Source organism: Heterodontus francisci, chromosome 18, assembly GCF_036365525.1.
Source record: "Heterodontus francisci isolate sHetFra1 chromosome 18, sHetFra1.hap1, whole genome shotgun sequence".
NCBI lineage: Eukaryota > Metazoa > Chordata > Chondrichthyes > Heterodontiformes > Heterodontidae > Heterodontus > Heterodontus francisci.
This window is the reverse complement of record NC_090388.1, coordinates 32,621,895-32,648,957: the sequence shown is the minus strand read 5'-3', so window position 1 is coordinate 32,648,957 and position 27,063 is coordinate 32,621,895. Positions and strand designations below refer to the sequence as shown.

Below are 27,063 nucleotides of genomic sequence, written 5' to 3'. Positions count from 1 at the left end.
ATCCTTTTGGTAATGTGGCGACCAGAACTGCACGCAGTATTCCAAATGTGGCCGAACCAAAGTCCAATACAACTGTAACATGACCTGCCAACTCTTGTACTCAATACCCCGTCCGATGAAGGAAAGCATGCCGTATGCCTTCTTGACCACTCTATTTACCTGCGTTGCCACCTTCAGGGAACAGTGGACCTGAACACCCAAATCTCTCTGGACATCAATTTTCCCTAGGACTTTTCCATTTACTGTATAGTTCAGTCTTGAATTGGATCTTCCAAAATGCATCACCTCTCATTTACCCTGATTGAACTCCATCTGCCATTTCTCTGCCCAACTCTCCAATCTATCTATCTATATTCTGCTGTATTCTCTGACAGTCCCCTCACTATCTGCTACTCCACCAATCTTAGTGTCGTCTGCAAACTTGCTAATCAGACCACCTATACTTTCCTCCAAATCATTTATGTATATCACAAACAACAGTGGTCCCAGCACGGATCCCTGTGGAACACCACTGGTCACACGTCTCCATTTTGAGAAACTCCCTTCCACTGCTACTCTGTCTCCTGTTGCCCAACCAGTTCTTTATCCAACTAGCTAGTACACCCTGGATCCCATGCGACTTCACTTTCTCCATCAGCCTACCATGGGGAACCTTATCAAACGCCTTACTGAAGTCCATGTATATGACATCTACAGCCCTTCCCTCATCAATCAACTTTGTCACTTCCTCAAAGAATTCTATTAAGTTGGTAAGACATGACCTTCCCTACACAAAACCATGTTGCCTATCACTGATAAGCCCATTTTCTTCCAAATGGGAATAGATCCTATCCCTCAGTATCTTCTCCAGCAGCTTCCCTACCACTGACGTCAGGCTCACCGGTCTATAATTACCTGGATTATCCCTGCTACCCTTCTTAAACAAGGGGACAACATTAGCAATTCTCCAGTCCTCCGGGACCTCACCCATGTTTAAGGATGCTGCAAAGATATCTGTTAAGGCCCCAGCTATTTCCTCTCTCGCTTCCCTCAGTAACCTGGGATAGATCCCATCCGGACCTGGGGACTTGTCCACCTTAATGCCTTTTAGAATACCCAACACTTCCTCCCTCCTTATGCCGACTTGACCTAGAGTAATCAAACATCCGTCCCTAACCTCAACATCCGTCATGTCCCTCTCCTCGATGCAAAGTACTCGTTTAGAATCTCACCCATTTTCTCTGACTCCACGCATAACTTTCCTCCTTTGTCCTTGAGTGGGCCAATCCTTTCTCTAGTTACCCTCTTGCTCAGTTGGCCACTGGGTGAGAAGGCTGATGTCGGCCTATCCCGCCCCCGGGAAAATCGGGACAGGCAATCTTGGCGTCGGGTTCCGTGACGGTCATTGCCACTCCGATCCTCCAGCACCCAACCCGCACCCCCCCACCACCGCCACAGAATTAGACACCCGAGCTGGGTACAAAAACCAGCTCATAATCTAGGCAGACATTATACGGCTACACTTCAGAAGTGCTGTCTTTCAAATGAAACTTTAAACCGAGTCCCTTTTGCCCTCACAGGAGGGAGAAGATACTCCGGTAACATTTGCATAACAGCAGGGGAGTTCTCCTGCTGTCCTGAGCAACATCTGTTCCTCAACCTAAAACAGATTAAATTTTTTTCAATCGCATTTTGTGGGCCCTTCCCATGCGCAAGTTGGTTGCTGTGCATTCGAACATTACACCAGTGTCCACACTTCTAAAAGTAAATTATTGGTTGTGAAGTCCTACAAGATATGCTACGGTATTGCAAAGTACTATAATCCAAGTTGTTTCTCTCTTTCTATATTCTTAGTCCCTCTATATACTGGAAAAAAGTTTAACACCATTTAAGCACAGCATGTTTAAGAAAATACAATCATTGATGTATTCCAATTTTTAGTGCAAATTGTTAATGTCAAGGGTACAGAAAATACATTTTAACTCAAGAAGAAATAAAAACACTGGATAAAGAAAGCCATAAAACTTCAGAAATATAACTTTGGGTCCTGTTGTGAAGATTTTAGGCTAAATTTACAGCTGGTAAGAAATGGCATTGGTTATGGAAACTTGTGCGAGCCACATTCTTGTATGAGGGCAGAGTTACATTAATGAGCAAAAGAGGTTTTGGTGGAGAAGTTGCATAAAATTGGGCGTAAAAGTTACGGGAAATCTGGGTGTAGCATAAAAATGGGCACAAATGAGTTATGTCCCAATTTCCTCCATCCTGTGCCAAAATCAATATTACACCATTGTTTCTATGGAAATTTTCAAGAAATTCCAACCCATTGTCTTTACATGGGAGTCAAACCTAAGGTTTAATTCTGAGAACCAATACAAAAGAACTGCATTCAATTTTAAGCTAAGATAAATGCAAAGAATTTGTGATAAGATTTTGCTAATACAGTGGTTCATTCCTGAAGGTAAAAAGGCAACTCATACAATTGCAGAGTACTGAATCAGCCTCATTGGGTACTGTTACTTTGGTCTCAGGATTTTCAATATTTTTTTTTACACAATTTGCTAAAGAAATGTTTTGCCCCAAAAGATGCAGCCGCCCCTTTGGGAACCAGGCAGCACCATTCTGATTTGAATTAAACATTATGAGATAATACTTACCAGCCTCTCTTGCCAGATCTAGACATAGTCTCCGTTGTTCAGTCTCTGTGACAGTCTCCAAAAATGAAGAATACTGAGCGACAGCCAACTCTGGTGGCAAGTGGCTGACATAAAATGCTATTAAATTTGTGTGCTTAGCTTTTATCAGAAGCTGCAAGAGATAACATTGAAAACTAATGACATTTCAGGAAGAACTTTATTATAATGCAGTATAGAAATAAAATCAACTTATTTCCATGGTTTAAGAAAGCACGGTATGCTACATTTCTAGGAAGGCAGACTGTATATCTCCGTCTCAAATTAGTTTCTTTTAACCAGAGCAGTAAAATAAACTATTACCCAATAGACAGTTTTGTATTCCATTTATAAAATGACTGAAGAAAAATAATAAGTACGTTTAAATTTAGATTGGTTTCCGTCAGAGTTACTTTATTTGGGAAGAAAATTTTGGAAATGTGCCAAATTTGCCTTGCCCAGAGACAAAAGGCAGAATTAACACAAGGCTATAAACATCATTAAGGAGCAAGTCGCTCCAGCTCAAAATCATGGAAATAGTTTGTCCAATTACTAGAGACATTTACATCAGCATGTGTATTAATACAAAAAGCTGAAGTACTGTATTTGGAAATAAGTTAATCTAGTTATCTTACCTCTATATAAGTTTTTAGAATGTCCGTACAAACGTCCTCCTGAAAGTAGTAAAACGTTATTTAACCAAGATCATCTATTGTAGATTTTAACTTATTTGGGTGGGGAGCAGATAAAGGTAATAGTTTTCCAATTCTAGCTGGATTAAACAGACGAAGAAAGGTCCTCTTTAACACTGACCTAGATTAGTTCCATGATAACAACTGGTTGTATTTACAAACTCTTTCACTGAATTCGAGTGGAGGAAATGAGAAAGATCCAATGATCTATAATCAGTTTATAAAAAGAGAAACAGAGTTAGCATTTCAGGTCACAGATCTGAAAGGTTAACTCTTTCTCTCGTCACAGATGCTGCCAGACAGGCTGAGTATTTGCAAGATTTTCTATTTTTATTTCAGCTTTCCAGCATCTGCAGTATTTTGCTTTTGTAGGTCACTGGCATTGACATCAACTCTTCTCATTAACTTGCTCATCCTTGCAGAATGAATTACATCAGTTTTTGATCAGGCTCCTTAATGGAAAACCAAGGAGAGGAAGTGGTGTTCACTCTCAGTTTAGTAGTCAACTAACCAGATAGAATCAGGTTTTAGACAAATTCCAAGCTTTACTGAACTTAAAATCCAAAAGAAATTGAAATATGGTTTTCAATTTATGAATGTTTGCGTACTAATACACGGTTATACTTTTTCAACATAGCAACATTTGGATGCAGTAATCAGGTTTACCTTTGTCTGTAGGCCCATGTTCCACAAGAACAACACAAGATGAGTCATGAATCGAAGGAGATGTGCTGGAAGAAAAGATCTGCATTTTGCTAGCCAATCCTGAAATTCATCCATCAGACCTATTATTCACAAACAAAAGACAATTACATCAGATGGACAAGACATAATAAATTTTCCACAACAGTACTATTGATAGGATAAATGCCTGAATTTTTCTGTACACATACTTGACTACTTCAACTCAGTTCACTTTTTAAAAAAAACTCACCATCAATGTCTCCCAAGATTATGAATTTCTGAATGATGTGGTAATGAGCTTTATTCTCTTCCATCACTTGCTACAAATAAAAAAATAGTTTTTTTCACATAAATGTCTGTTCAGCACACCTAAACATTTGATACCACCATTTAACACACATTAATGCTATTTAACCTTTGGTACCAATTTCATTCATGCATATAATGTACATTTTATTTGACATTAGGCAGTTAGTTGCATTTGTGCCAATTTTTAAAACCTTATAAACAAAAACAAATGAATTTAGGGGAAAGAAAGTAACTTGTCTGAAATATATTCTCCTTTACCCCAGTCTGGGGAAAAAAGGTAAATTTATTTATTTTAGGAAAAACTGTCACCAGTTATAAAATTCTGGGGGACTAACTGGAGAGCTCTTTCAAAGAGCTGGCCCAGGCACAATAGGCCAAATGGCTGCCTTCTGTGCTGTATCAATGATTTTGATTGCATTCTTAACGACTGTTTCATGCAACTAAAAGTTTCTCTTTTATTTAAAAAAATGGAAAACCTAGGTAAAGGATGAATACTGGAGTTTTGAAATACTGAAAATTGGAGTTCTTTGAAGGAATTACATGTGCTGTGGATAAAGGGGAACCAGTGGATGTACTGCACTTAGATTTCCAGAAGACATTTGATAGGGTGCCACATCAAATGTTATTGCAAAAAATAAAAGCTCATGGTGTAGGGGGGTAACATATTGGCATGGATAGAAGACTGGCTAGCTAACAGGAAACAGAGAGTAGGCATAAATGGGTAATTTTCTGGCTGGCAAGATGTAACGAGTGGTGTGCCACAGGGATCCTGTGCTGGGGCCTCAACTTTTTACAATTTATGTAAATGACTTAGATGAAGGGATCAAAGGTATGGTTGCCAAATTTGCTGATGACACAAAGATAGGTAGGAAAGTAACTTGTGAAGAGGACAGAAGGGGGCTACAAAGGGATATAGATAGGTTAAGTGAGTGAGCAAAGACCTGGCAAATGGAGTATAATTTGGGGAAGTGTGAATTTGTTCACTTTGGCAAGAATAATAAAAAAGCACATCATCTAAATGGTGAGAGATTACAGAGCTCTGAGATGCAGAGGGATCTGGGTATCCTAGTGTATGAATCGCAAAAGGTTAGTATGCAGGTACAGCAAGTAATTAGGAAAGCTAATGGAACGTTATCGTTTAATCACGAGGGAAATTGAAAAGAAAAGTAGGGAAGTTATGCTTCTGCTATACAGGGCATTGGTGAGACCACATCTGGAGTACCGTGTACAGTACTAGTCTCCTCATTTAAGGAAGGATGTAAATGCGTTGGAGGCAGTACAAAGAAGGTTTACTAGATTAATACCTGGAATGGGCAGGCTGTCTTACGAGGAAAGATTGGACAGGCTAGGCTTGCATCCGCTGGAAATTAGAAGAGTAAGAGACGACTTGATTGAAACATACAAGATCCGGAGGGGATTTGACAGGGTGGATGTGGAAAGGATGTTTCCCTTTGTGGGAGAATCTAGAACTAGGGGTCACGGTTTAAAAATAAGGGGTCGCCCATTTAAGACAAGAAATGAGGAGAAATATTTTCACTCCATTTTACGTTGTTCTCGCCCAATCTGTCTCTTCTATTCTTTTCTAACTAAAAATAACTTTTAAACTTGTGCTTTCTCTTCTACCTGGCCTCCTGGGTTTTCGTCACTTTCAAGGCCAGGTTTTTTATCCTGTCAGAAGGTTAGTCACATCTACAGCTAATAAAAATACATTAAAAAAATTACATACTTGAGAGGCAAGTACACGCATCAGAGCCCTTAGATATGATTGAGTGAACTCAACCAAAAGGTTTTAAAAGTTCATTGTAAAAAAATTCCAAATTGCAAGTGCTATATAATGATCCCGATCAAATGCCCACCTCACCCCAAGTTAGTACGATTTATTTTTCCTTTTCAAGTCTCCACAAGCAATACATCGCCCCATAAGACCTTCTCCCCAATCTTTGTGAATTGTCACCCATGGGCAGCTACTTGGAGATGCAGTTACTGAATCTCTAAGTATGAGTTTTTGCTTGGAGAGTTTTATCCTTCAGTTAACACCTCCCCATTATGGCACAGCTAAAATAGCACCAAACAATGCCTAAGTCTCATTATACTTACATATGTGCAAACACACTAATAAGGAGGAGTAGGCCATTCGGCTCCTTGGGCCTGCTCTGCCATTTGATAAGATCATGGTTGATCTGAATGTGGTCTCAACTCCACTTTCCTCTCTGCCCCCATAACACCTGACCCCCTTGTCTATTAAGAATCTATCTACTCAGCCTTGAATATTTTCAATGACCCAGCCTATACTGCTCTGAGGAAGCAAATTCCACGGACCAACAATCCTTAGAGAAAAAATTTCTCCTAATCTCAGTCTTAAATGTAAGACCCCTTATTTTTAAACTGTATCCCCTAGTTCTAGTCTTGCCCATAAGTGGAAACATCCTTCCAGCAGCCACCCTGTCAAGTCCCCTCGGGATCTTGTATGTTTCAATACGATCACCTCTCATTCTGCCAGAATCCAATGGGTATAGGCCCAACCTGTCCAACCTTTCCTCACAAGGTAACACCTTCATCCCAGGATTCATCAAGTCAACCTTCTGTTTCTAATGTAATTTTATCCTTTCTTAAGTAAGGAGACCACAACTGTACACAGTACTCCAGATGTGGTTTCACCAACACCCTGTACAGCTGTAGCAAAACTTCCTCCTTTTATATTCTATTCCTCTTGCAATAAAGGACAACATTCCATTTGCCTTCCTAATCACTTGCTGTACCTGCATACTAACTTTTTGTGATTCATCTATCAGGACACCCAGATCCCTCTGTACTGCAGAGTTTATTTATTTATTTAGAGATACAACACTGAAACAGGCCCTTCGGCCCACCAAGTCTGTGCCGACCAACAACTACCCATTTATACTAATCCTACATTAATCCCACATTCCCTACCACATCCCCACCATTCTCCTACCACCTACCTACACTAGGGACAATTTACAATGGCCAATTTACTATCAACCTGCAGATCTTTGGCTGTGGGAGGAAACCGGAGCACCCGCTGGAAACCCACGCGGACACAGGGAGAACTTGCAAACTCCGCACAGGCAGTACCCAGAACTGAACCCGGGTTGCTGGAGCTGTGAGGCTATGGTGCTAACCACTGCGCCGCAGTTCTGCAGTCTCTCTCCATTTAAATAATATACTGCTTTTCTATTCTTCCAGCCAAAGTGGACAAGTTCACATTTTCCCACATTATACTCCATCTGCCAAATTTTTTCCCACTCACTTAACCTATCTATATCCCTTGGTAGACTCTATGTCCTCTTGCCAACTTACCTTCCTACCTATCTTTGTGTCGTATGCAAATTTAGCTACCATACATTTGGTTCCTTCATTCAAGTCATTGACGTAGATTGTAAATAGTTGAGGCCCCAGCTCTGTTCCCTATGGCACTCCATTAGTTACAGCTTGCCAACCCAAAAATGCCCCATCTATCCCTACTCTCTGCTTCCTGTTAGCTAACCAATCCTCTATCCATGATCATACATTACCCCCTACACATGGACTCTTATTTTGTGTAGTAACCTTTGATGTGGCACCTTACTGAATGTCTTTTTGGAAACCCAAGTACACCATATCTACAGATTCCCCTTTACCCACGTTGCTTGTTACTTCCCCAAAGAACTCGAATAAATCAGTCAAACACTATTTCCCTTTCACAAAACCACATTGGCACTGCTTGCTGCATTATGATTTTCTAAATGTCCTGTTATAACCTCTTTAATAATGCTTTCTAGCATTTTCCCTACGATAGACATTAGACTAACTGGCCTATAGTTTCCTGCTTTCTGTCTTGCCTTCCTTCTTGAATCAGTGACTCCCAACACAGAGCATGCGCAGAACGATCGCGGACATCATTAGTGCATGCTAACATTTGCCAGCTTGCTAGTATGAATACGCGCATGCTGACGTTACTACGCAATGATGTCATCACCCATCAAGAGTCGCCATTGCTGGCTCCATTCCCCCTAACAGTACTCCACTTCCTCCCGCCAGCCCCACTTTCAATCACCTACTGCATCCCGCCTCGCCGCTGCCTTCCCTCACTCATGCCGCTTCCCCTCTTGGCCACTCGCTCCCTGCCTTGCCACTGCCTTCCCTCAGCCACTCGCTCCTGCTCTTGTCACGTTTCCCCCCCCTTCCCCCGGCCCCCCCGCCGCTCTCAGAAGGCCTCGCCGCTTCCCCCCTTGGCCACTTGGTTGCGCCCTCGCCCTTCCCCCACCCCAACTGCTTGGTCCTGGCCTCGTCCCTTCCCCCTTCGGCCGATCACTCCCTGCCACACTGCCGGAAGAAGTGGCGGGGTACGAACCTCCAGAGCGGCAAGGCAGGGAATGAGTGGCCAAGAAGAGGGAAGTGGCGAGACCTGGAGCAAGCAGCCGGGGAGTAAGGGGGGGCATAAGGGCCAAGGTGGGGAAGCGGCGAGGTCGGCAGCAAGTGGCTGAGGAAAGGCAGTGGTGTGCCAGGGAGCAAGCAGATGGGCGCAAGAGGGACTGGCGAAGGGAAGTGATATGGCAGGAGGAAATGGGGATCGCAGCCACTGTGGGGATTTGGGTTTAAGGCTCAGTGTGCTTTTATGTGACAAACAGCAGCGCCATCTTTATTACTAGCAGCTGCCTGATACATCAGACAGTGACGCTTCAGTGGATGAGGTTGCATTTGCATATGTGCCAGTACTGCGCCACCTAGCGTTTTTGCTAGTAAATGCAGCCTTCTTGAATAGAAGATGTTACATTAGCTATTTTCCAATCCACAGGGTCCTTTCCAGAATCTAGGGAATTTTGGATGATCACAACTAATGCATATACTATCTCTGCAGCCACTTCTTTTAAGATCCTATGATGCAGGCCATCAGGTCCTGGGGACTTGTCAGTCTTTAGCTCTAATAGTTTTTCCAGTATCTTTTCCCTGATGATTAGGATTGTTTAGGTTCTTCCCCCTCCCCCCCGTCCACTTTTTACCTCGTTTCTCCTATGTCTTTGAGATTTTTTTCTGTCGTCTTCTTCCACCATTTCCTTGTTAGCCATAATTCCGCAGACTCACTCAAAAACCAACGCTCATTTGAGTTACTCTTTCTTTTTAGAAACTCTTACTATCTGTTTTTATATTTCTAGCTAACTTTCTCTCATGCGCTAATTTATTCCTTTCTTTTAGTTGGTTTTTCAAATCTGTCCAATCTTCTGATCTACCACTTACCTTCGCTGAATTGTATGCTCCTTCTTTCAATTTGATACTATTTTTAACTTCCTTAGTTATCCGCGGATGGTGCAACCTTCTCCTATCTGCCGTTCTCGCTGGAATGTATCTTTGCTGAGTTATGTTATCTCCTTAAATGTCTGCCACTGCTCCTCTACTGTCCTATCTTTTAACCTAATTTCCCAGTTCACTTTGGAAAACTCTGTCTGCATACCCTTCTAATTGCTTTTATTGAAGTTTTAAACACTAGTCTTAGAACTTCACATTCAGTTTGAGGGTGAGAAGTGTGAACACTGTTCTAGATATGTGATTACTTAATCTTGTCTTATTGTACATTACCAAGTCTAGAATGGCCTGCTCCCTGGTTGGCACTAGATGGTACTGCTGTAAGAAACTGTCCCGAACCCACTCTATGAACTTGCCTTCCAGGCTAATCTTATTTGCCAATCTGATTCATCACTCCATGTCATGCCACATTACAGTACCAATATGTTAAACCATAATGCAGTTGCTCCTCCCTTCCAAATTAATTCAAAAATTCTTGTCCTCAGCTACAAATCTCTATAAACCATGGCCCACCATATCTCTGCAATCTCAAGTTCTATATCTCCTCTCAAACACTGCTCCTGACTTGAACTTTGTGTCTCCACCTCCCTTCACCCCAATGCAGGAGGCAGACTGCGGCAGGCTGAAAGCTCTTTAGAAATTCCTCCTTAAATCTCTCTCCACTTTTTGAAAACCCTCCTCTAGACCAATTCCTTTGACCAAGTTTTCAGTCATCCCTAACTTCTCTTTTCCAACATCGAGTAACTATTTCCTTACGACTATTTTTTAAGCACCATAGGACATTTTTTTTATATTAAAAATGCTATAAAAACTAGAAGAATTGTACATAAACTTCCAAATTAGTTAAAAAGCCACTGAATAATCCCATATCTCTCAAAGAAAACCTGATGAAATCGCATCACAACTTGCTTGTACAGTGCTAGTCACAAAATGAGAGGTCCTTACATAAATACTTAGCTGCTGCAAATTCTGAACTAATAGTAGCATTTGGAAACAGATGATTAAGGAAAAGAACATTTCATATGTTTTCTCTTACCTTTTTATCTGTTGCCTGCAGCTCTTCAAATATTGCCTCAAGAGTCCAACTGAAAATGTACAAGACAGAATTTGTAATTACTTGACTACTCAAGAAAACTGCACTTAACATGAAACATATTTTATTTGTTTTACAATGTTCCATGAAAAGCTTTAGAGCACGTACTTACTTTGCTTCAGTGTACTCTTTAGGTAACTCTTCTAATTCACGCACAGAAGTACTCAATGCACGGATTTCTTGTTCTACAAGACTGTCCACCATGACCCTGAAGTATGCCCAAACACAGTCTTCCCAAGTATCACACACAGAAAGGAGCTACAAGATATAACAAATGGTCATACTGTAGGGAAACAAGTATGTCAACATTTCTGTATTTTTATATGAATTCTCTTACGAATTGGGATAAGGAAAGATTAAGTTTTGCAAATTTTACCTGTTTGAGATTTCCACTTAAGGCTGCATAGATTGCTCGCTCATATCTGTTAAACTGTTCCTATAAAACCAAATTTAGGAATTCACAGCTATATTAAAACATTAACCGTAAACGGTTCAAACAATCTTCATGGCTTCCACATTATTACAAAGACACACAAAGATCCTTTTCATAAAATGGCCCTCAAGTGAACACCTTTTTATCATAACTCCTGAATTCAATATTATAAAGGAAGCACACTGTTCTTTAATTTCAATATAACAGGTAAACAAATTACTGTTAAAATAGAGGGCTGAATTTGGTGGCACGCTTTCAACTCAGCGGCCTTCTGACACGGAAGGGTCGCCAAGGAGCCCCAACGATATTCCTGATAACGTAGAGGGGGCGATCGCTGCGTCCACAGCTTTAAGCTCTTACGATTAATTTTAATTTTTAAAGGTATATGGTAAAATTTTATTAAATAAAAACTTGTGATGGAGGCCCTTCCCCAACGGTCATTTCATTGCCCGAAATGACAAACAATTGGCTTTTCCCTCCAACCTTCGCCCTTCAACCCCTTCCCACCATCGCATCCAATCAAAATTGTTTTCCCCACTCCTCCACCCCCCCCACCCAGATAATTTTGCCTGAAGGTACGTATATTTACATCTTATTAATGTTAATTTGCATATGGAGATGAAGGGCCCACCACCAGGTGGCTACATAGAGGGGCCCGCCGCCCGTAATATGCAGCGGGCCCATCACGACGTTGCAGGTTGAGGCAGTTCTCTCCTCGAAGAATTTTACCGGCCCCCCGCTGTGTTGAGGGGCTGGTAAAATTCAGCCCAGAGTTTACTTTAGGCTCCAAAACTGTATTATTCTTTTTGCAACTTTTTAAAGAGGAAGTAAGTTAGAGGCTACATTATACAACTTGCCCATTTCCTCCTATAACTAAATTTAATACAGCGTTAATGTCAGTTGGTTCAATAAGATAGAATGACTAATAAGCGAGTGGAGAGCAGAGATGTACAAACTGGATCGGACAGATAAAACCACTACTACAGCTCAGTATATCCTCACGGCTACTGCTATAATATACTTACACAAGAGGACATGCTTCCCATTGCATACTGCACGGAGAAACAATCATCTAACCCTCATGTGATAGACTGATCAATAGCACAGCAGCAGTTTGTTCAGAGTAGAACACACTTTTGAAAAACTATAATTCACCATTTTAAATGTCTTTTTATTCGTTTGACATGTGGGCATCGCTGGCAAGGCCAGCATTGTTGCCCATCCCTAACTGCCCCCGAGAAGGTGGTAGTGAGCTGCCTTCTTGAACCGCTGCAGTCCGTCAGGTGCAGGTACACCCACAGTGCTGTTAGTGAGGGAGTTCCAGGATTTTGATCCAGCAACAGTGAAGGAATGATGATATAGATCCAAGTCAGGATGGTGTGCAGTTTGGAGGGGAACTTGCAGATGGCCATGTTCCCACATGTTTGCTGTTCTTGTCCTTCTAGGTGAAAGTAGTTGCAGGTTTGGAAGGTGCCGTCAAAGGAGGCATAGTGAGTTGCTGCAGTGTCAGTGATGGGGGCAGTAAATGTTTAAGGTGGAGGATGGGGTGCCAATCAAGTGGACTGCTTTGTCCTGGATGGTGTCGAGCTTCCTGAGTGGTGTTCGTGACACGGTCATCCAGGCAAATGAAGTGTACTCCATCACACTCCTGACTTATGCCTTGTAGATGGCAGACAGGCTTTAGGGGTCAGGAGGTGGGTTATTCACTGCAGAATTCCCAGCCTCTGACCTGCTCTTGCAGAAACAGTATTTATGTGGCTGCTCCAGTTCAGTTTCGGGTCAATGGTAACCCCCAGGATGTTGATGGGGGTGGGGAGGATCCACCAATGGTAATGCCATTGAATGTCAAGGCAAGATGGTTAGATACTCTCTAGTTACAGGTGGTCATTGCCTGGCACTTGTGTGGCATGAATGTTACTTGCCACTTATCAGCCCAAGACTGAATGTTACAATTCATAGAAACATAGAAAATAGGAGTTGGCCATTTGGCCCTTCGAGCCTGCTCCACCATTCACTATGATCATCCAACTCAGTAATCTGCTCCTGCTTTCCCCCATACCCTTTGATCCCTTTAGACCCAAGAGCTATATCTAATTTCTTCTTGAAAACATTCAATGTTTTGCCCTCAACTGCTTTCTGTGGTAGCAAATTCCATAGGCTCACCACTCTCTGGGTGAAGAAATTTCTCCTCATCTCAGTCCTGAAAGGTTTACCCTGTATCCTTAGACTATGACCCCTGGTTCTGGACTCCCCCACCATCAGGAATATCCTTCCTGCATCTACCCTATCGAGTCCTGTTAGAATTTTATAGGTTTCTATGAGATCCACCCCCCCCCCCCCTCACTCTTCTGAACTGCAGCGAATATAATCCTAACCGACTCAATCTCTCCTTATACGCCAGTCCCGCCACACCAGGAATCAGTCTAGTAAACCTTCGCTGCACTCCCTCTATAGCAAGAACATCCCTCCTCAGATAAGGAGACCAAAACTGCACACAATATTCCAATATAAGGGACCTACATTTGTCTTCACCAATCTTTTCTCTTCACATACCTATAGAAACTTTTACAGTCAGTTTTTATGTCCCACACAAGCTTGCTCTCGTACTCTTATTTTCCCCATCTTAATCAATCCCTTGGTCCTCCTTTGATGAATTCTAAACTGCTTCCAATCCTCAGGTCTGTTGGTTTTGCTGGCAGGTTTATATGCCTCTTCCTTGGATCAAAAGCTATCTCTAATTTCCCTTGTAAGCCTTCCCCGTTTTACTTATGAGCCAGACAGGGATAAACAGTTGTTGCAGTTCATCCACGCGCTCTTTAAATGTTTGCCATTGCCTATCCACCGTCATCCCTTTATGTAACATTTCCCAATCCGTCATAGCCAACGCGCGCCTCATACCTTCATAGTTTCCTTTACTAAAATTCATAGGAGCAGGAATCGGCCATTTGGCCCGGTTCACCATTCAAAAAAGATCATGGCTGATCGTCTAATTCAGTACTCTGTTCCTGCACTTTCCTCCTACCCCTTGATCCCCTTGGCATTAATATATCTATTTCCTTCTTGAATATATTTAATGACTTGGCCTCCACTGCCTCCCATAGTAGAGAATTCCACAGGTTCACCATCCTCTGAGTGAAGAAATTTCTCATCTCGGTTCTAAATGGCATACTCCATATCCTGAGTCTGTGACCCCTGGTTCTGGACTCCTTAGTCATCGGAAACAGACTCCCTGCATCTAGCCTGTCTAGTCCTGTAAGAATTTTATAGGTCCTTTCATCTATATATAAATACTACCAACTTTACATAGATTTACATTAAGTAATTAAACAAATCTGCTGCAGCTCAATATATATACTGTTACGACCAGGTAAGAAAAATGTCTAGGGTTATTTTACTGTCTTCACCTGGTCTTGTTGTAACAGGGTTTAATTTTAAACAGTGTTCTGAGCTCCCCCTTTGTGAATCCTTGTTCACAGCTTTCCAATTATTAGGCAAATAAATGAGCACACCAGGTTTTCTTAGGTTTAAAGAAGAAGTGAAATTTATTAAACCTTAAAACTTAAACTCTAATTTGGTTAACACCTACGGATACACGCCGCACCCCATGCTAGCATGCATATGCGATACGCACATGCTAACAGAGACAGAAAAGAGAATAAAAATAAAATGGAGAGTTTTTTTTAAAAACTGTGCTTCGAGCTCACTGTAGAGTCTTGGACTGTAGGTAGTCTTGCTTTTCGTTGGGGCCCAGTATTCTTCTTAAACCTTGTTCACTATAGGAGACTTTTCTCTCTTGGGGTTCATATGTCTTCAATGGTTTCAGAAGCTGGAGAAAGCGAGACAAGAGCAGACAGGAGAGAGGTCCCTTCCAGTCAAGGAGCAAACAGCCTTCTGATTTTTAATTCCCTGTTGGAAGTTCAAATCCAAAAAACTCCAACAGTCAGTCATGTGACTAAACTGGTCTGACCACGTCTGTTTGCGTATTAGCCCATCTTAGCAGTTAACCTGGAATGCTAGCCTTTCCACCTTCAACGTCTGGTAATCAAAGGTCCATTGTGGATTAAATTGGAGCAGGACATAGCCCCTTTGTCATACTGTCTGTTGATATGGTAATGGCTCTCTCGAGTCAGCGTCTCCAATTGTTTCTAAAGCACGTTCTTTCTTCAATAACAGTTTAATATCAATGTTCACGTGGAGAAAATAATTTTCTGCATTCTTGGGGGGCTTGCCTGACAATACATACATATACACGCACACGCACACAATAAAATCTCAGCTTTCAACCCCCTCACCATCCCCAAGCAATTTTCCTGTACAAGGAATTAATTGAAAGATTAATTGATCACTTTAAATTAACTGGCCTCTATTGATTACGACCTACATCAATGACATTAATTCCGAACCACATAAATAGTGGATCCAAAGATATAAATTAGTTTTAAGAGTTACCTGATCAGAATTTCACATATAGAAAATTACGTTGTGCTAATTGGAAATTTTGACCATACCTTGCATGTTATAAACTACTAGCTAAAATTCAAATTAATTCATCACAAGGTGTTTTAACTTTCAAGCATATAAATTATTTTAATTCAGCAAAATTTGTGGAAAGCAGCTACCAGATTTTTTTTTTTTTAAAGCTGGAGGTTCAATGCTAATAAACAATTCATGTAAGATTGTTTTTACACCTATTTTTTAATGCCTTTTAATACTTGTGTAGCTTACATCTTCAGCCATCCTCCAACAACAAGCCTTCCAAATACCTCTGTTTGGGTTCCCTTCCACAGGTTCAAGAATTGTTCCTGAAATCACACCAAATAATCAATTTCAACAATTTAAACAACAATTTATATCCATTTGAATAACTGACAGACAGTTAACATTCTGGAATAGTATACTCACCACCATTAAGATTTGGATCATGGTACAGTTTCCAGCCTTCCAGAGTTGCAGCTCTCCAAGCCTGACCACAACGTCTGCAGAGTCTCTGAGCCTGAGGGGTGTTATATTATTTACTAAGTACCTGGATTTTTCATAACGAATGTATACTTTTGAATTTATGAAGTGCATGCTGAAATAAGATCAGGACCGTTCTACCTCATCAGTCATCCCAGCTCGTATAAGAGCAAAGAGATATTTCATAAATCTGGCATCATCTTCCCTGTCCAAATCTGCAAGAGGCATTTTCTGCCTAATAGGAGCATCTGGATCCTTGGAGAAAATGGGAACAAAAGCTTAGTCAGAATTTTGTTTCTCAGTCATCATAAATTTTAAACACAGGGTTAGCTGCAGTAGAGCTTTAACACATTTCCTAATTCACTGGTCCACTCAAAAGCTACAGTGATTAAAGGTTCATTGGAAAATCTTGTTCAGCTCATCATATCAAGTCCTGTTTAACAGGACAAGTGAAAAGTTGATAATTAAGTTGTTCCAATAACTTTTTGTATCTAATTTGAGAAAAAGCAGAACAAAATTGTATTACCAGCTCAGTCACAAGTTGCCTTGAAAATCCAGAGATGCCCGATTGCCGCTGTTTCAACACATGTAATGTATTTTCCCTACAAGTTGAAAATAATGGGGTTCGGAAAACACACAGTTAGCACTATGAAGATCTTCTTTAATGAACAATGTCCATCCAGAGATTTTTCTTTATTAACTTAATGGATATTTAACTGTGCACTACTTTCTGTTTTGGAGACCCAGAAAATGGGTTATTCTCCAAGATGATCAAGACTCCCATAGCCAACAGGTGCCCAGTTGTCTATGAACTATTACATTAGCCGAACACCATTCCCCCACCTATACAATTCAAGAAACAGGAGATCAAGCCCGAATGATGATTGGTATGCGCTTGAACCAAAATACTGCTGAAATTCTATGCAATGGAGAGTAGGGAAATTGAAGTTGGTAAAACTTCAGACAAGGCAGATGTTGTTTGCATCTTAGCATGGAAGGGAAGACGTTAACTTACTACTGAAAATATTCCATCGCATGCTAGCCTCCTAGGCTAGTGTGAAAGATGAACACTGGCATGGACCTGTTGGGCTGAATGGCCATTTCTGTACTATAAAGGCTATGCAAGACTCCTCCTACAGGTGTCAAACATCACAGGAAATGTGTTTGAAAAGTGACTTTACAGATCAGAAGTTGGTATTGAAAAAACAAATGAGAGGAAATGGTTACGAATAATCAATTAATCATCAAATCTGAAACAAAGTTCTTGATTTTTCTAACAATCTAATTTTCTTCCCTTGCATTCACACCCTCCCCATACAAAAAAAAATGGTTCGTACCAGTATACAGATTTTGCATAAAATTCTATGTTCTCTGCAAAATTTCCAGCTTCATCTTTGGCAATACTCTCTAACCAGTCTACAACAATCTATAAAAGAGTTAAAAATAAAATGTTAACATGATTCTCATCAAAAATAAGATTAATCCTTCAATTGCTAGTTATTGGACGAAACATCTGAATTGAATTAACAAAGAGCATCATGGATTGAAATGGAAACAAGAAATGCTGGAACCACTCAGCAAGTTTGGCAACATCTGTGGAAAGAGAAGCAGAGTTAACGTTTCGGGTCAGTGATCCTTCTTCGGAACTGACAAATATTATGGATTGAAATGGTACTGGAAGGGGGTGACAGTGGATCACATTTCTATTTTTACAAGTAGAGTAGTGACCTACAATTATTGAGAAAAGCAAATCAAACTGGAGGAATTAGATGCTGACAAAATACTCTGCATACCTAAGACAATGTGATTCTTCTACATAATGGGCCGGAATTGCTGCAAAGGATATAGCAACAAACATCACAAGTTAGACTGTTGTGTTTCCTAATCATCCACTGTCAAATGTGCACCACAACTTACTGGGAAACTGATAACACACAGCAATGTATGGATTTGCGGCGAATCTGAAGTGGCGAAGCTATCAATGTATTGATCCTGTTAATAAAGTAATTTATGCCAGAGGATGATAAATAAGCCAGTAAAGCTGTTCTAACAAACCAATGTCAGCTTGGACTATGAAGATATTACTATACCAACCATTTCATTTTAATTCATTGTCTTACATTTTAACAGCAAATCATGTAGAATCATAGAAAAATTAGGGCAGAGAAGGAGGCCATTCGACCCATCATGTCTGCACCGGCCGAGAAAACTAGCCGCCCAATCTAATCCCACCTTCCAGCACCTGGTCCGCAGCTTTGCTGGTTACAGCACTTCAGGTGCATGTCCAGCTAACTTTTAAAAGAGTTGAGGGTTTCTGCCTCCACCACCGTTCCTGGCAGTGAATTCCAGACACCCACCAGCCTCTGGGTGAAAAAGTTTTTCATGTCCCCTCTAAACCTTGTTGTGCTCCCTGGTAATTGACATCTCCGCTAGGGAAAACGGGTTCTTCCTGTCTACCCTATCTCGGCCCCTCATAATTAAGTCACTCCTCTGTTCTAAGGAAAACAACCCTAGCCTATCCAATCTTGTCTCATAGCTGCAACTTTCAAGCCCTGGCAACATTCTTGTAAATCTCCTCTGTACTCTCTCCAGAGCAATTATGTCCTTCCTGTAATGTGGTGACCAGAACTGTATGCAGTATTCCAGCTGTGGCCTAACCAACAGTTCCGGCATTACATCCCTGCTTTTGTATTCTATGCCTCGGCCAATAAAGGAAAGCATTCCATATGCCTTCTTCACCACACTATCCACCTGTCCTGCCACCTTCAAGGACCTGTGGACATGCACTCCAAGGTTTCTCACCTCTTCTACCCCTCTCAAAATCCTACCTTTTATTGTGTATTCCCTTGCTTTGTTTGCCCTCCCCAAATGCATGACCTCACACTTCTCCGTACTGAATTCCATCTGCCACTTCTCTGCCCACTCAACCAAACCATTGATATCATTCTGGAGTCCACAGCTATCCTCTTCACTATCAACTACATGGCCAATTTTTGTGCTATCAGCAAATTTCCCAATCATGCCTCCCACATTTAAGTCAATTGACTTTTGAATATGTAAAACAGAGAAATCCTGGTTTTCACAACATACAGTTGTAACAGATAACAATTTTAAGCAGGCAGCTCATAACCATACTGTTCACACTATCTAAATAGAGGCCATCATCCATATACGGTCTTTTTACTTGTAATCAAGACAAACAAATACAAGAGAGATTATTAAGCTCCTCATGCATCTCCTTGGAACTCAAATAGCCTTGCCCCATTAGAATTCACCCCCTCTTGCATTACATTGCATTAATTCACAATCTTGTCATTTTCAGGTTGCTAAAATTAGAAGTGTTTTGTAACAGGTCCTCTTTGGGTACAAACCTCAGCAGAGATACTGTTCGCTATTTAAAAATTCCAATTGCCACATCTAGCATCAGTGTAATGTAGTGAGGTCAAATTTGCGAAAATAGCATTTTTAAATTTTAAATAAAATTTTGTACAAAGAATCCTTTTGAGAATATGCAAGCATCTCAAAGTAAGGAGTCAAGACCCAAAACACTCTCGGGCAAATCTTTATGATCTACAGAGTCTTTTTCTCTCTAAATAAATAAATATTTATACACTAAGTGAAGGGGCATTTCTAGTCGGGACTACAATTAGCATGAGTCAGAGATTTGCTTTATTGTGTTAGCCTATACCCCCAATTGGAACTTATTGTTATCTAGACCAACAGCCTTTGTGCCTCAGGTCATGTAACAAATTTATTTACAGGCAGGGCTTTAAGGTGCCATGAGCATAAAAATAACCTGTTCTAACTGATCTCAGAGATAGGATCAGGCTGATTCAAAAATCAACAGCTTTGTAGTGATTAAGAGAAAGATCCAGATTGCCAAGATCGTTTCCCAATGTAATGAATGGCTTAGAGGCAGTATTACAACCACGTGGTGCAAGGTGGATGGTTCCTACGATTCAACTCCCCACCTGACCGCAGCAAGTGTATTTGTATTAGAGTTTAGCCCCTTGGTGTTTTATTTTTCAAATAACAAGACAGCGACAGGTTTACTTGTTAGTTTTAAAAACAGAAAGTTGATTATGTTGCTAAAATTAGAAGTTTTGAAACTGGTCCTCTCTGGGTACAAACCTTGGCAGAGATACAGTTAGCTATTTAAAAATTCCAATGCCACATCTAGCATCACTGCAATGTAGGGAGGTCAAATTTGCAATAGCATTTTAAAATTTGAAATAATATTTTGTGCAACAGAAGACGACATTCAATTCTGGAAAGTTTTAGGATAGGTGGATGGGTTCAATTGACATCTCTTGGCTTGGAAAATTTGTCCTTTGGCTTTGTCAGATAGTTGGAATACACAAAAGGCCAATTCCTTTCTCTTCAGCGCCCACTTTGGACCATTGTTCACTTTTTAAAATAAAAGTTTTTTTTTTAAAGACAGTCTGTTTTTTCATAACTCTTCAGGGTTAGTCCATGATTGTTGTATCATCGCACCTCTGGTGTGTGTGACAGCAAATTTGTGATATTCATTCATTTTAATAGGGGTTAGCAATTGTAATTACCAGCTTGCTGTTTTCATTGATCAATTGTTTATTGATCAATACCCCATTATCCCAAAATTGTCGCAATTGCATCCACTCATGCATTTGTGCGCTGACACACACACACACACACAGACAAACAGATTGAGGAGGGAAAGGGGAAGGTGACTTTTAGTGGGGGGAGTGGGGGAAGGTTACAATAAACCTGTTGAATTCTCTTGGAAATCAAGTTCTCGATGGATGCAGATTTCACTCAATTGAAGATAGTGGGTTATGTCGAGCTCTCACTGCTGTATAATGTAGATGTTGGATTCTACAGCAGGGCACGTGCTTTTTCTGTCTTGGCCAGAACACAAGCTGTTAGGATGTTGCTTCTTTCCATTTCTGGCTGCCTTTTTTTTTTTAGGCAAAGCTGTTGTCTCTCACCTCCTGTTAGGATACACTCTATTCTCTCCCCCATTGTGATCACACAATGACCCAGGACGTGGCGAGTTCACCCCTCCTTTGTTTAAGAAGACCACACTCAATTTTGGACTGTTTTAGGATAGGTAGAGGATAGGTTCAATTGACACCTCTTAGCTTTGAAGATTTGTCCTTTGTCAGACAGTTTGAATACATAAAAGGCCAATCTCTTTTTCTTCAGTGCCCATTTTGGACCATTGTTCACTTTTCAAAATGAAAGTCAATTTTTTAAAGACAAAGTCTGTTTTTCATAACTCTTCAGAGTTAGTCCATGATTGTTGTATCATCACACTTCTGGCGTGTGACAGTAAATTTGTGATAGTCATTAATTTTTATAGGGGCGAGCAATTATAATTACCAGCTTGCTGTTTTAATTGCCATGGGGTAATGGTGAAGAAGTGTAAAAGTCCCAACAAATAGCATTACGCAAGTAACAGTACAAATCACTCAGGCCAGTTTCCTGGAACGTTGGCATCCTAATAATGGTGCACACCACAGATACGCCCTTACTGTGGTACACGTTTTCAAACCATTTTATTTTACTGGATTAAAAGACGTCAGTATACAAACTCTTGATTAATTATGTTCAAAATTTTGTGCACAATATATGCTAGTCTTTCAAAAAAGAACCTCAAAAATTACAGGATAAGCTTTTCAAATATTCATGTGGAATATAGTTTGTAAATAACATGGCAGTACCTGGCTCTGCCGGATCATCGAATCCCGTTGGAAAAGCATTTCTACAATGGTCTTTTCAGTGGCATTTGGGGCCTGCAAAAGATGTTTCATCATGCAACATAAATTAGTTAATTTTTTTAAAATTCTGAAAGTCCTGTATATTAGTTACTCCACCTACAAGACCATTACACATTTCACCAGCAAGAGTCTCAATTACTACGGGACAGAGATTAATTCATCCCTATCTCATAAGAGGATTTAAATGTAGTTAACTGCGAGAACGTGTCACATGTCATCGATGTAGCGGAGCCACCATGATCCTAAGCATGGCAGCTCATTTAAATAGCCTGGGCGGGACCCACCCCCGATCACGTGAAGGGGGCGGGCTGTCCATCCCTGGCTATGGCATCAGCTGCCTATGCACAGGCACTGACGCCATTTTTAAAGGGCTGCTAGCCCTACCAGCATATTTAAATATTTAAAGTTAGATTTAATTAAATATATTTATTCCCCCAATCAAGTAAATTAATTATTTGCCCTCCATCATCTGACCTTCCTCCCACCCCAAACTGCACAAACTACAACCCTTCTCACCGTCCCCAACACTCATGATGCTAATCTGACCCCGTCACACCACCCCTGCACTGATAAACTTACCACGCCCAACCCCCCCACCCCACCAATGTGACGCCTTGTTTCCCCAGACGGGGATCTGAAGGCGTTGGAATGCCGGCTGCTGCACCGAAGATCACGGCAGGCCATCAGAAGATGATGCAAGTTTATTTAAATTCATTTTAATTGATTTGCATATAAAATTATGGTCCCGTCACCCAGTGGCTGGAAGGTCGCCACGGTGCCTTGCCGCCGCCGGGTGGATCGGGTTGGGCCCTCCCGGCATCGAGGTCCGCGGCGGGCCTCATCCGGAGCCATCTTCGACCTCGAGATGGATAGACACAGAGGAAGGTGAGTGGGGAGAGAGATGGACAAAGAGGGGATAGGGACTGACACAAAGAGGGACAGAGAGAGCAAGAGGGGAGAAAAAGATCAAGGTCATTCCTGACAGATGGATATCTATCACGTTTCTCCACATGGCCACATCAAGTGTGCAGGCAGACATTGACTACTTGTACAAACGAAAACAATGCCAGGTACCTCACTAAAAAGGGTGAAACACATTTTAAATCAAACTGTGTTTTGATGGCATTAGGTTGGCTATACACTTTCTATAAATTAATTGCCTCCATGTCCACAGCGGAGTCAATAATTTTGTCAAATGTTTGTGCTGCAACATGTTGGTGCCTATCCCGGATCTGCACAAGTGGCATGGCTATCATATTAGTTCTCACTGTTTTTAAGCACCTCTGGTGCCTGCCTCAAATTAGCGTTGGATCAATTTGCATATGTAAAGAAGGGTCTTGTGCCTTTTAAATTTTGCACCACAGCAGATCCTACTCCTCCACAGTCTAAAGAAAAATGTAAGAAAAACTCCATTTACTCAGCTGCCCTCTTTTAGGCCACAGTAGAACTCAGGATATTTCTTCGTAAATGTGTAGGAAACTAAGTGGAGCATGCAGTGTGAAAGCTTCAACTAATTTTTCCAATTCTACAGTGGCCTAAAAAAGGGGTTGGCTGAGCAAACAGCAGGAAAAGTTTTTTTGTTTAAATACACAATTCCTTCTGTGCAGCGTGGAGGAGTTACTATGGTGCAAAGTTTAAAAGGCTCATTTCATGATCCATTCCAGGACATAAAGGCAACCTTCAACACAGCATGTGCTGACCAGATTAAACTATTTGCACCCCTGCTCTAGATAACATATGAACATACAAAAATGACACAGACTGGGAGCAGTGATCCCTCTAAATTTGCTTTATTATGTACAGCCGGCATATTTCAATGCACGGGCCCTTTACATTTTTATGCATGGCCTCGTAGGCATGGTATCTTAAAGGGGACAGCTTGTGAGCGGTCTGTGCAGTACCTTCACGATTGCTAGGTGGCTACGCACGTGAAGCTTGGAGGGAACACTGGTTGAGAGCAATGTTTCCTTTAAGCTGTGCAGCAATCCGGAAGTTCCTGCACAGGTCAAGCACAAGTTGGTCCTTTTAAGTTACCAGGCATGTGTGGCGGCGTAAAAAAATTTAAAGGGCTAGCACACTTAAATAAATAGGTTGTGCACAACAAAAAAAAAGAGGGAGGTTGGTTGAGAGTCTCCTATAAACCCATCTCTGTGCAGGTAGTTATCTCTAATAATCTCTGCCAGCAACTTGGCTATAGCTGAAGTCAAGCTATTGGGCCTATAATTTTATGGTTTGGAGTGGTTGCCCTATTTTGAAAGATGGTCCGTGGAAAAAAGAGGTTAACCAAGAAATAATAGGCAGCCTTTACAATCAATATGCTTTGCTGGAAAATTACAAATAATTTTATCACATCTCTGAAAAAATACTTACAGCTACTTCAAACATCATCCCCTCTTCCACAACAGATTCAATCCTATCCCTGTAAAATAACATAGCAAACTATATCAGTTAGGGAAAAATCGACTTAAAAACATGTGCAGGAACTTCTTACAGCTGCTATACTTCAATGTATTGTCACGACCGAGGTGGGAGGAGTGCACTGTTTTTTTCTAGTTCCACTTCGCCACAGGGCAAAACATATATTTACATTTTTACCCAGTTACTGATACGGTCAATCATAGACTATTTTTGATCCCAGAAAAGACACCAACCATGTTTCTTAAACAACAAAATTAATCGGTTTACTCTGAACAAAGTGATTATTGACAACGCAGCCAGCAGCTGACGTCAGACTGCGCCAATCGGCGCACATGCACAGACGGGCTCCTGCTCTCTGCGCATGCGCTGCATTCCGCAATGCCATGACTGGTTAACGCATGTGCAGATGACGTCACCGCATAACGCGGGCAGAGCGCAGGGGGTGGGGGAAGCTGGGAGAGCGCAGGGGATGGGGGAAGCGGCCCACCCCTTGCTCACTCTTTCCTCCCACCCCCCCCCACACCTCCAGCTCCCTCCCTCCTCCCCCCCACCCCCCCCCCCCCGGTCACTGTGTGCTGCCATGTGTTTCAGTTCCTTTGTGAGATTATTTGAGCAGCGACATCTTTAGTCCTGGCAGCTGCCGGAAGGTCGCAGGCTGAGACATTTTAGTGGCATAGGCTACATTTGCACATGTGCCACTGCAGCGCCACCTAGTAGTTGCACTGTCAGCAAACGCAGCCTATTTTCAAACAAGGCATAACCAGTTACGAAGCAAAGCATTAACACAGATTGAAATATGAAAGTTCCCTTTTTACCTTAGCCCCTCCCTCGCATGCACACACATACAGAGTTAATCTAAAAAGAGAGATTTTCTCTTTAGAGCTCTGTTAGAACAAAAAAAAACTTTGGCCAAATACCTGCTAATTCTTGAAAAAAAAAGAACATATGGAAAGATGTCAGATGTCCCTTTTTTTCTCCTGATGTCCGGGTATATGTTGATGGATCACGAGATCTTTTTCTGGAGCAATTCGTTCAGGTGCCATAGAGGATTTATCCAGCAGGCTTTTCAGGAAGAATGCAGAAATTTTTCTATTTCTTACACTTGCTTATAAGAGTTTCTCAAAGAGATGGAAAAACTGGCAGGCTTTTCAAAGAGAGGGAGAGGGCCAAGTTGGAGATTGCCCTTGGCAGGCTGATTTTTTTAAACTCCTTTTCAAAACACTGTCCATACCCCAACTGACTGTCCAAAGCGAAAGCAAAACAAAATCTCAAGAGTCAAGCCTCCTGACCGGTCACTCCTCTGTAAACATCTTATCTTCCCACCCCCCCCCCCCCCCCGCCCCCCAAGGTCAGAAAATCCCCCTGGGTACTGAGCTGAAGATAGGTGACCTCCAGTAAGGGTTGTTTACAAACCAAGTCCAAAAGACCTTCCAATGACTATTTTTTTTAAAAAAGAAAACACAAAGTCAAGTAACTATGGAATCCTTTCTTCAGTTTTAAAAAAACAAGTTCTCAAAATTTAACAAAAAAATGGAAGCACTCTTAACAGTATGCAGAACCAACATTAGTTCTGTGCAATACAGATCCAGCCTCAAAGTTAGAAATACTAGTAATCATAAATGTGTGGATTAGAGTCAGATTAGCCCCCCCCCTGAAAGGTTACAGTCCTGCTTGAAAGTGAAAATGACAGCATACTGTCCAGATATTGAAAGATTCTTCAAAGAAATCCAGCAGCAGAAATCACATTAAAGTAAGTTTTTTTTTCACTTAAGGAGCTGATGTTAATTAAACGGCTTATTTCAATGCTATAAACTTTTATTAACATTATACTTGCAAGAAAACATCAATCATTGACTTCTTGTCAAATCCTTTAAAATGTTGATAATCAAATGTCCTCTTTCATTGATGTTAATACATGTATGTTTACGGACATCAGTGAAAGGGTGTTACAAAGAAATCCATGAAAATGTCTGTCCTGTTTTCATTTTTATTGATGTTTGAGTAACAGCAATTGCAGCTGTTAAGATATTGTGTTTTTGAATCTTTTTTTTTTAAATGGCTCGTCATAAGGTTGCAGACCCCTGGCCTGAACTTAACTCATCTTGTAACAGTCAAGAATGTGCATTTATATAGCACCTTTAACGTAGTGAAACATCCCAAGACACTTCACAAAAGCATCAATGACACTGAGCCACATAAGGTGATATCAGGGCAGGTGATCAAAAGTTTGGTCAAAGAGGTAGGTTTTAAGGAACATCTTAAAGGAGGAAAAGCAAGGCAGAGAGGTTTAGGGAGGGAATTCCGGTACTTAGGGCCTAGGCAGCTGAGGGTATGGCCACCAATGGTGCAACAATTAAAACTGGGCAAGTTCAAGAGACCAGAATTGGGTGAATGCAGATGTTGTAGAAATCATCAGAGAAACTTACGGCACGGAAGGAGGCCATTTGACATATTGAGTCTGTGCTGGCTGACAAGGAACCATCCAGCCTAATCCCACTTTCCAGCACTTAGAGCCATAGCCTTGTAAGTTACAGGACTTTAAGTGCATTTCCAAATGCTTTTTAAATGCAATAAGGGTTTCTGCCTTTAGTACCTTTTCAGGCTGAATTCCAGATCCCCACCACCCCGGGTGAAAACATTTCCCCTTGAATCCCCTCCAAACCTTCTACCTCTTACTTTAAATCAATGCCCCCTGGTTATGAACCCTTCAAACAAGGGGCGTAGGGCCTTCCTATCCACTCGAAACCCCTCATAACTGCATACA

At 41.3% G+C, this 27,063-nt stretch overlaps 1 protein-coding gene across 1 annotated transcript in view; it reads right to left on the bottom strand.

Annotated features, from left to right (window-relative positions):
- The window catches only part of nup107 (nucleoporin 107), a 67,475-nt gene that overhangs the window by 8,458 nt on the left and 31,954 nt on the right, over nt 1-27,063 (bottom strand). Inside the window, exons 8-21 of the mRNA XM_068050499.1 lie at nt 24,252-24,300; nt 21,825-21,896; nt 17,460-17,548; nt 16,649-16,724; nt 16,264-16,377; nt 16,069-16,159; nt 15,892-15,968; nt 11,110-11,169; nt 10,846-10,991; nt 10,677-10,725; nt 4,278-4,347; nt 4,010-4,128; nt 3,287-3,325; nt 2,637-2,787 (exon numbers count right to left, since the gene is read on the bottom strand). Coding sequence (XP_067906600.1) covers nt 2,637-2,787; nt 3,287-3,325; nt 4,010-4,128; nt 4,278-4,347; nt 10,677-10,725; nt 10,846-10,991; nt 11,110-11,169; nt 15,892-15,968; nt 16,069-16,159; nt 16,264-16,377; nt 16,649-16,724; nt 17,460-17,548; nt 21,825-21,896; nt 24,252-24,300 — 1,202 coding nt within the window. The remainder of the gene's footprint in view (nt 1-2,636; nt 2,788-3,286; nt 3,326-4,009; nt 4,129-4,277; nt 4,348-10,676; nt 10,726-10,845; nt 10,992-11,109; nt 11,170-15,891; nt 15,969-16,068; nt 16,160-16,263; nt 16,378-16,648; nt 16,725-17,459; nt 17,549-21,824; nt 21,897-24,251; nt 24,301-27,063) is intronic.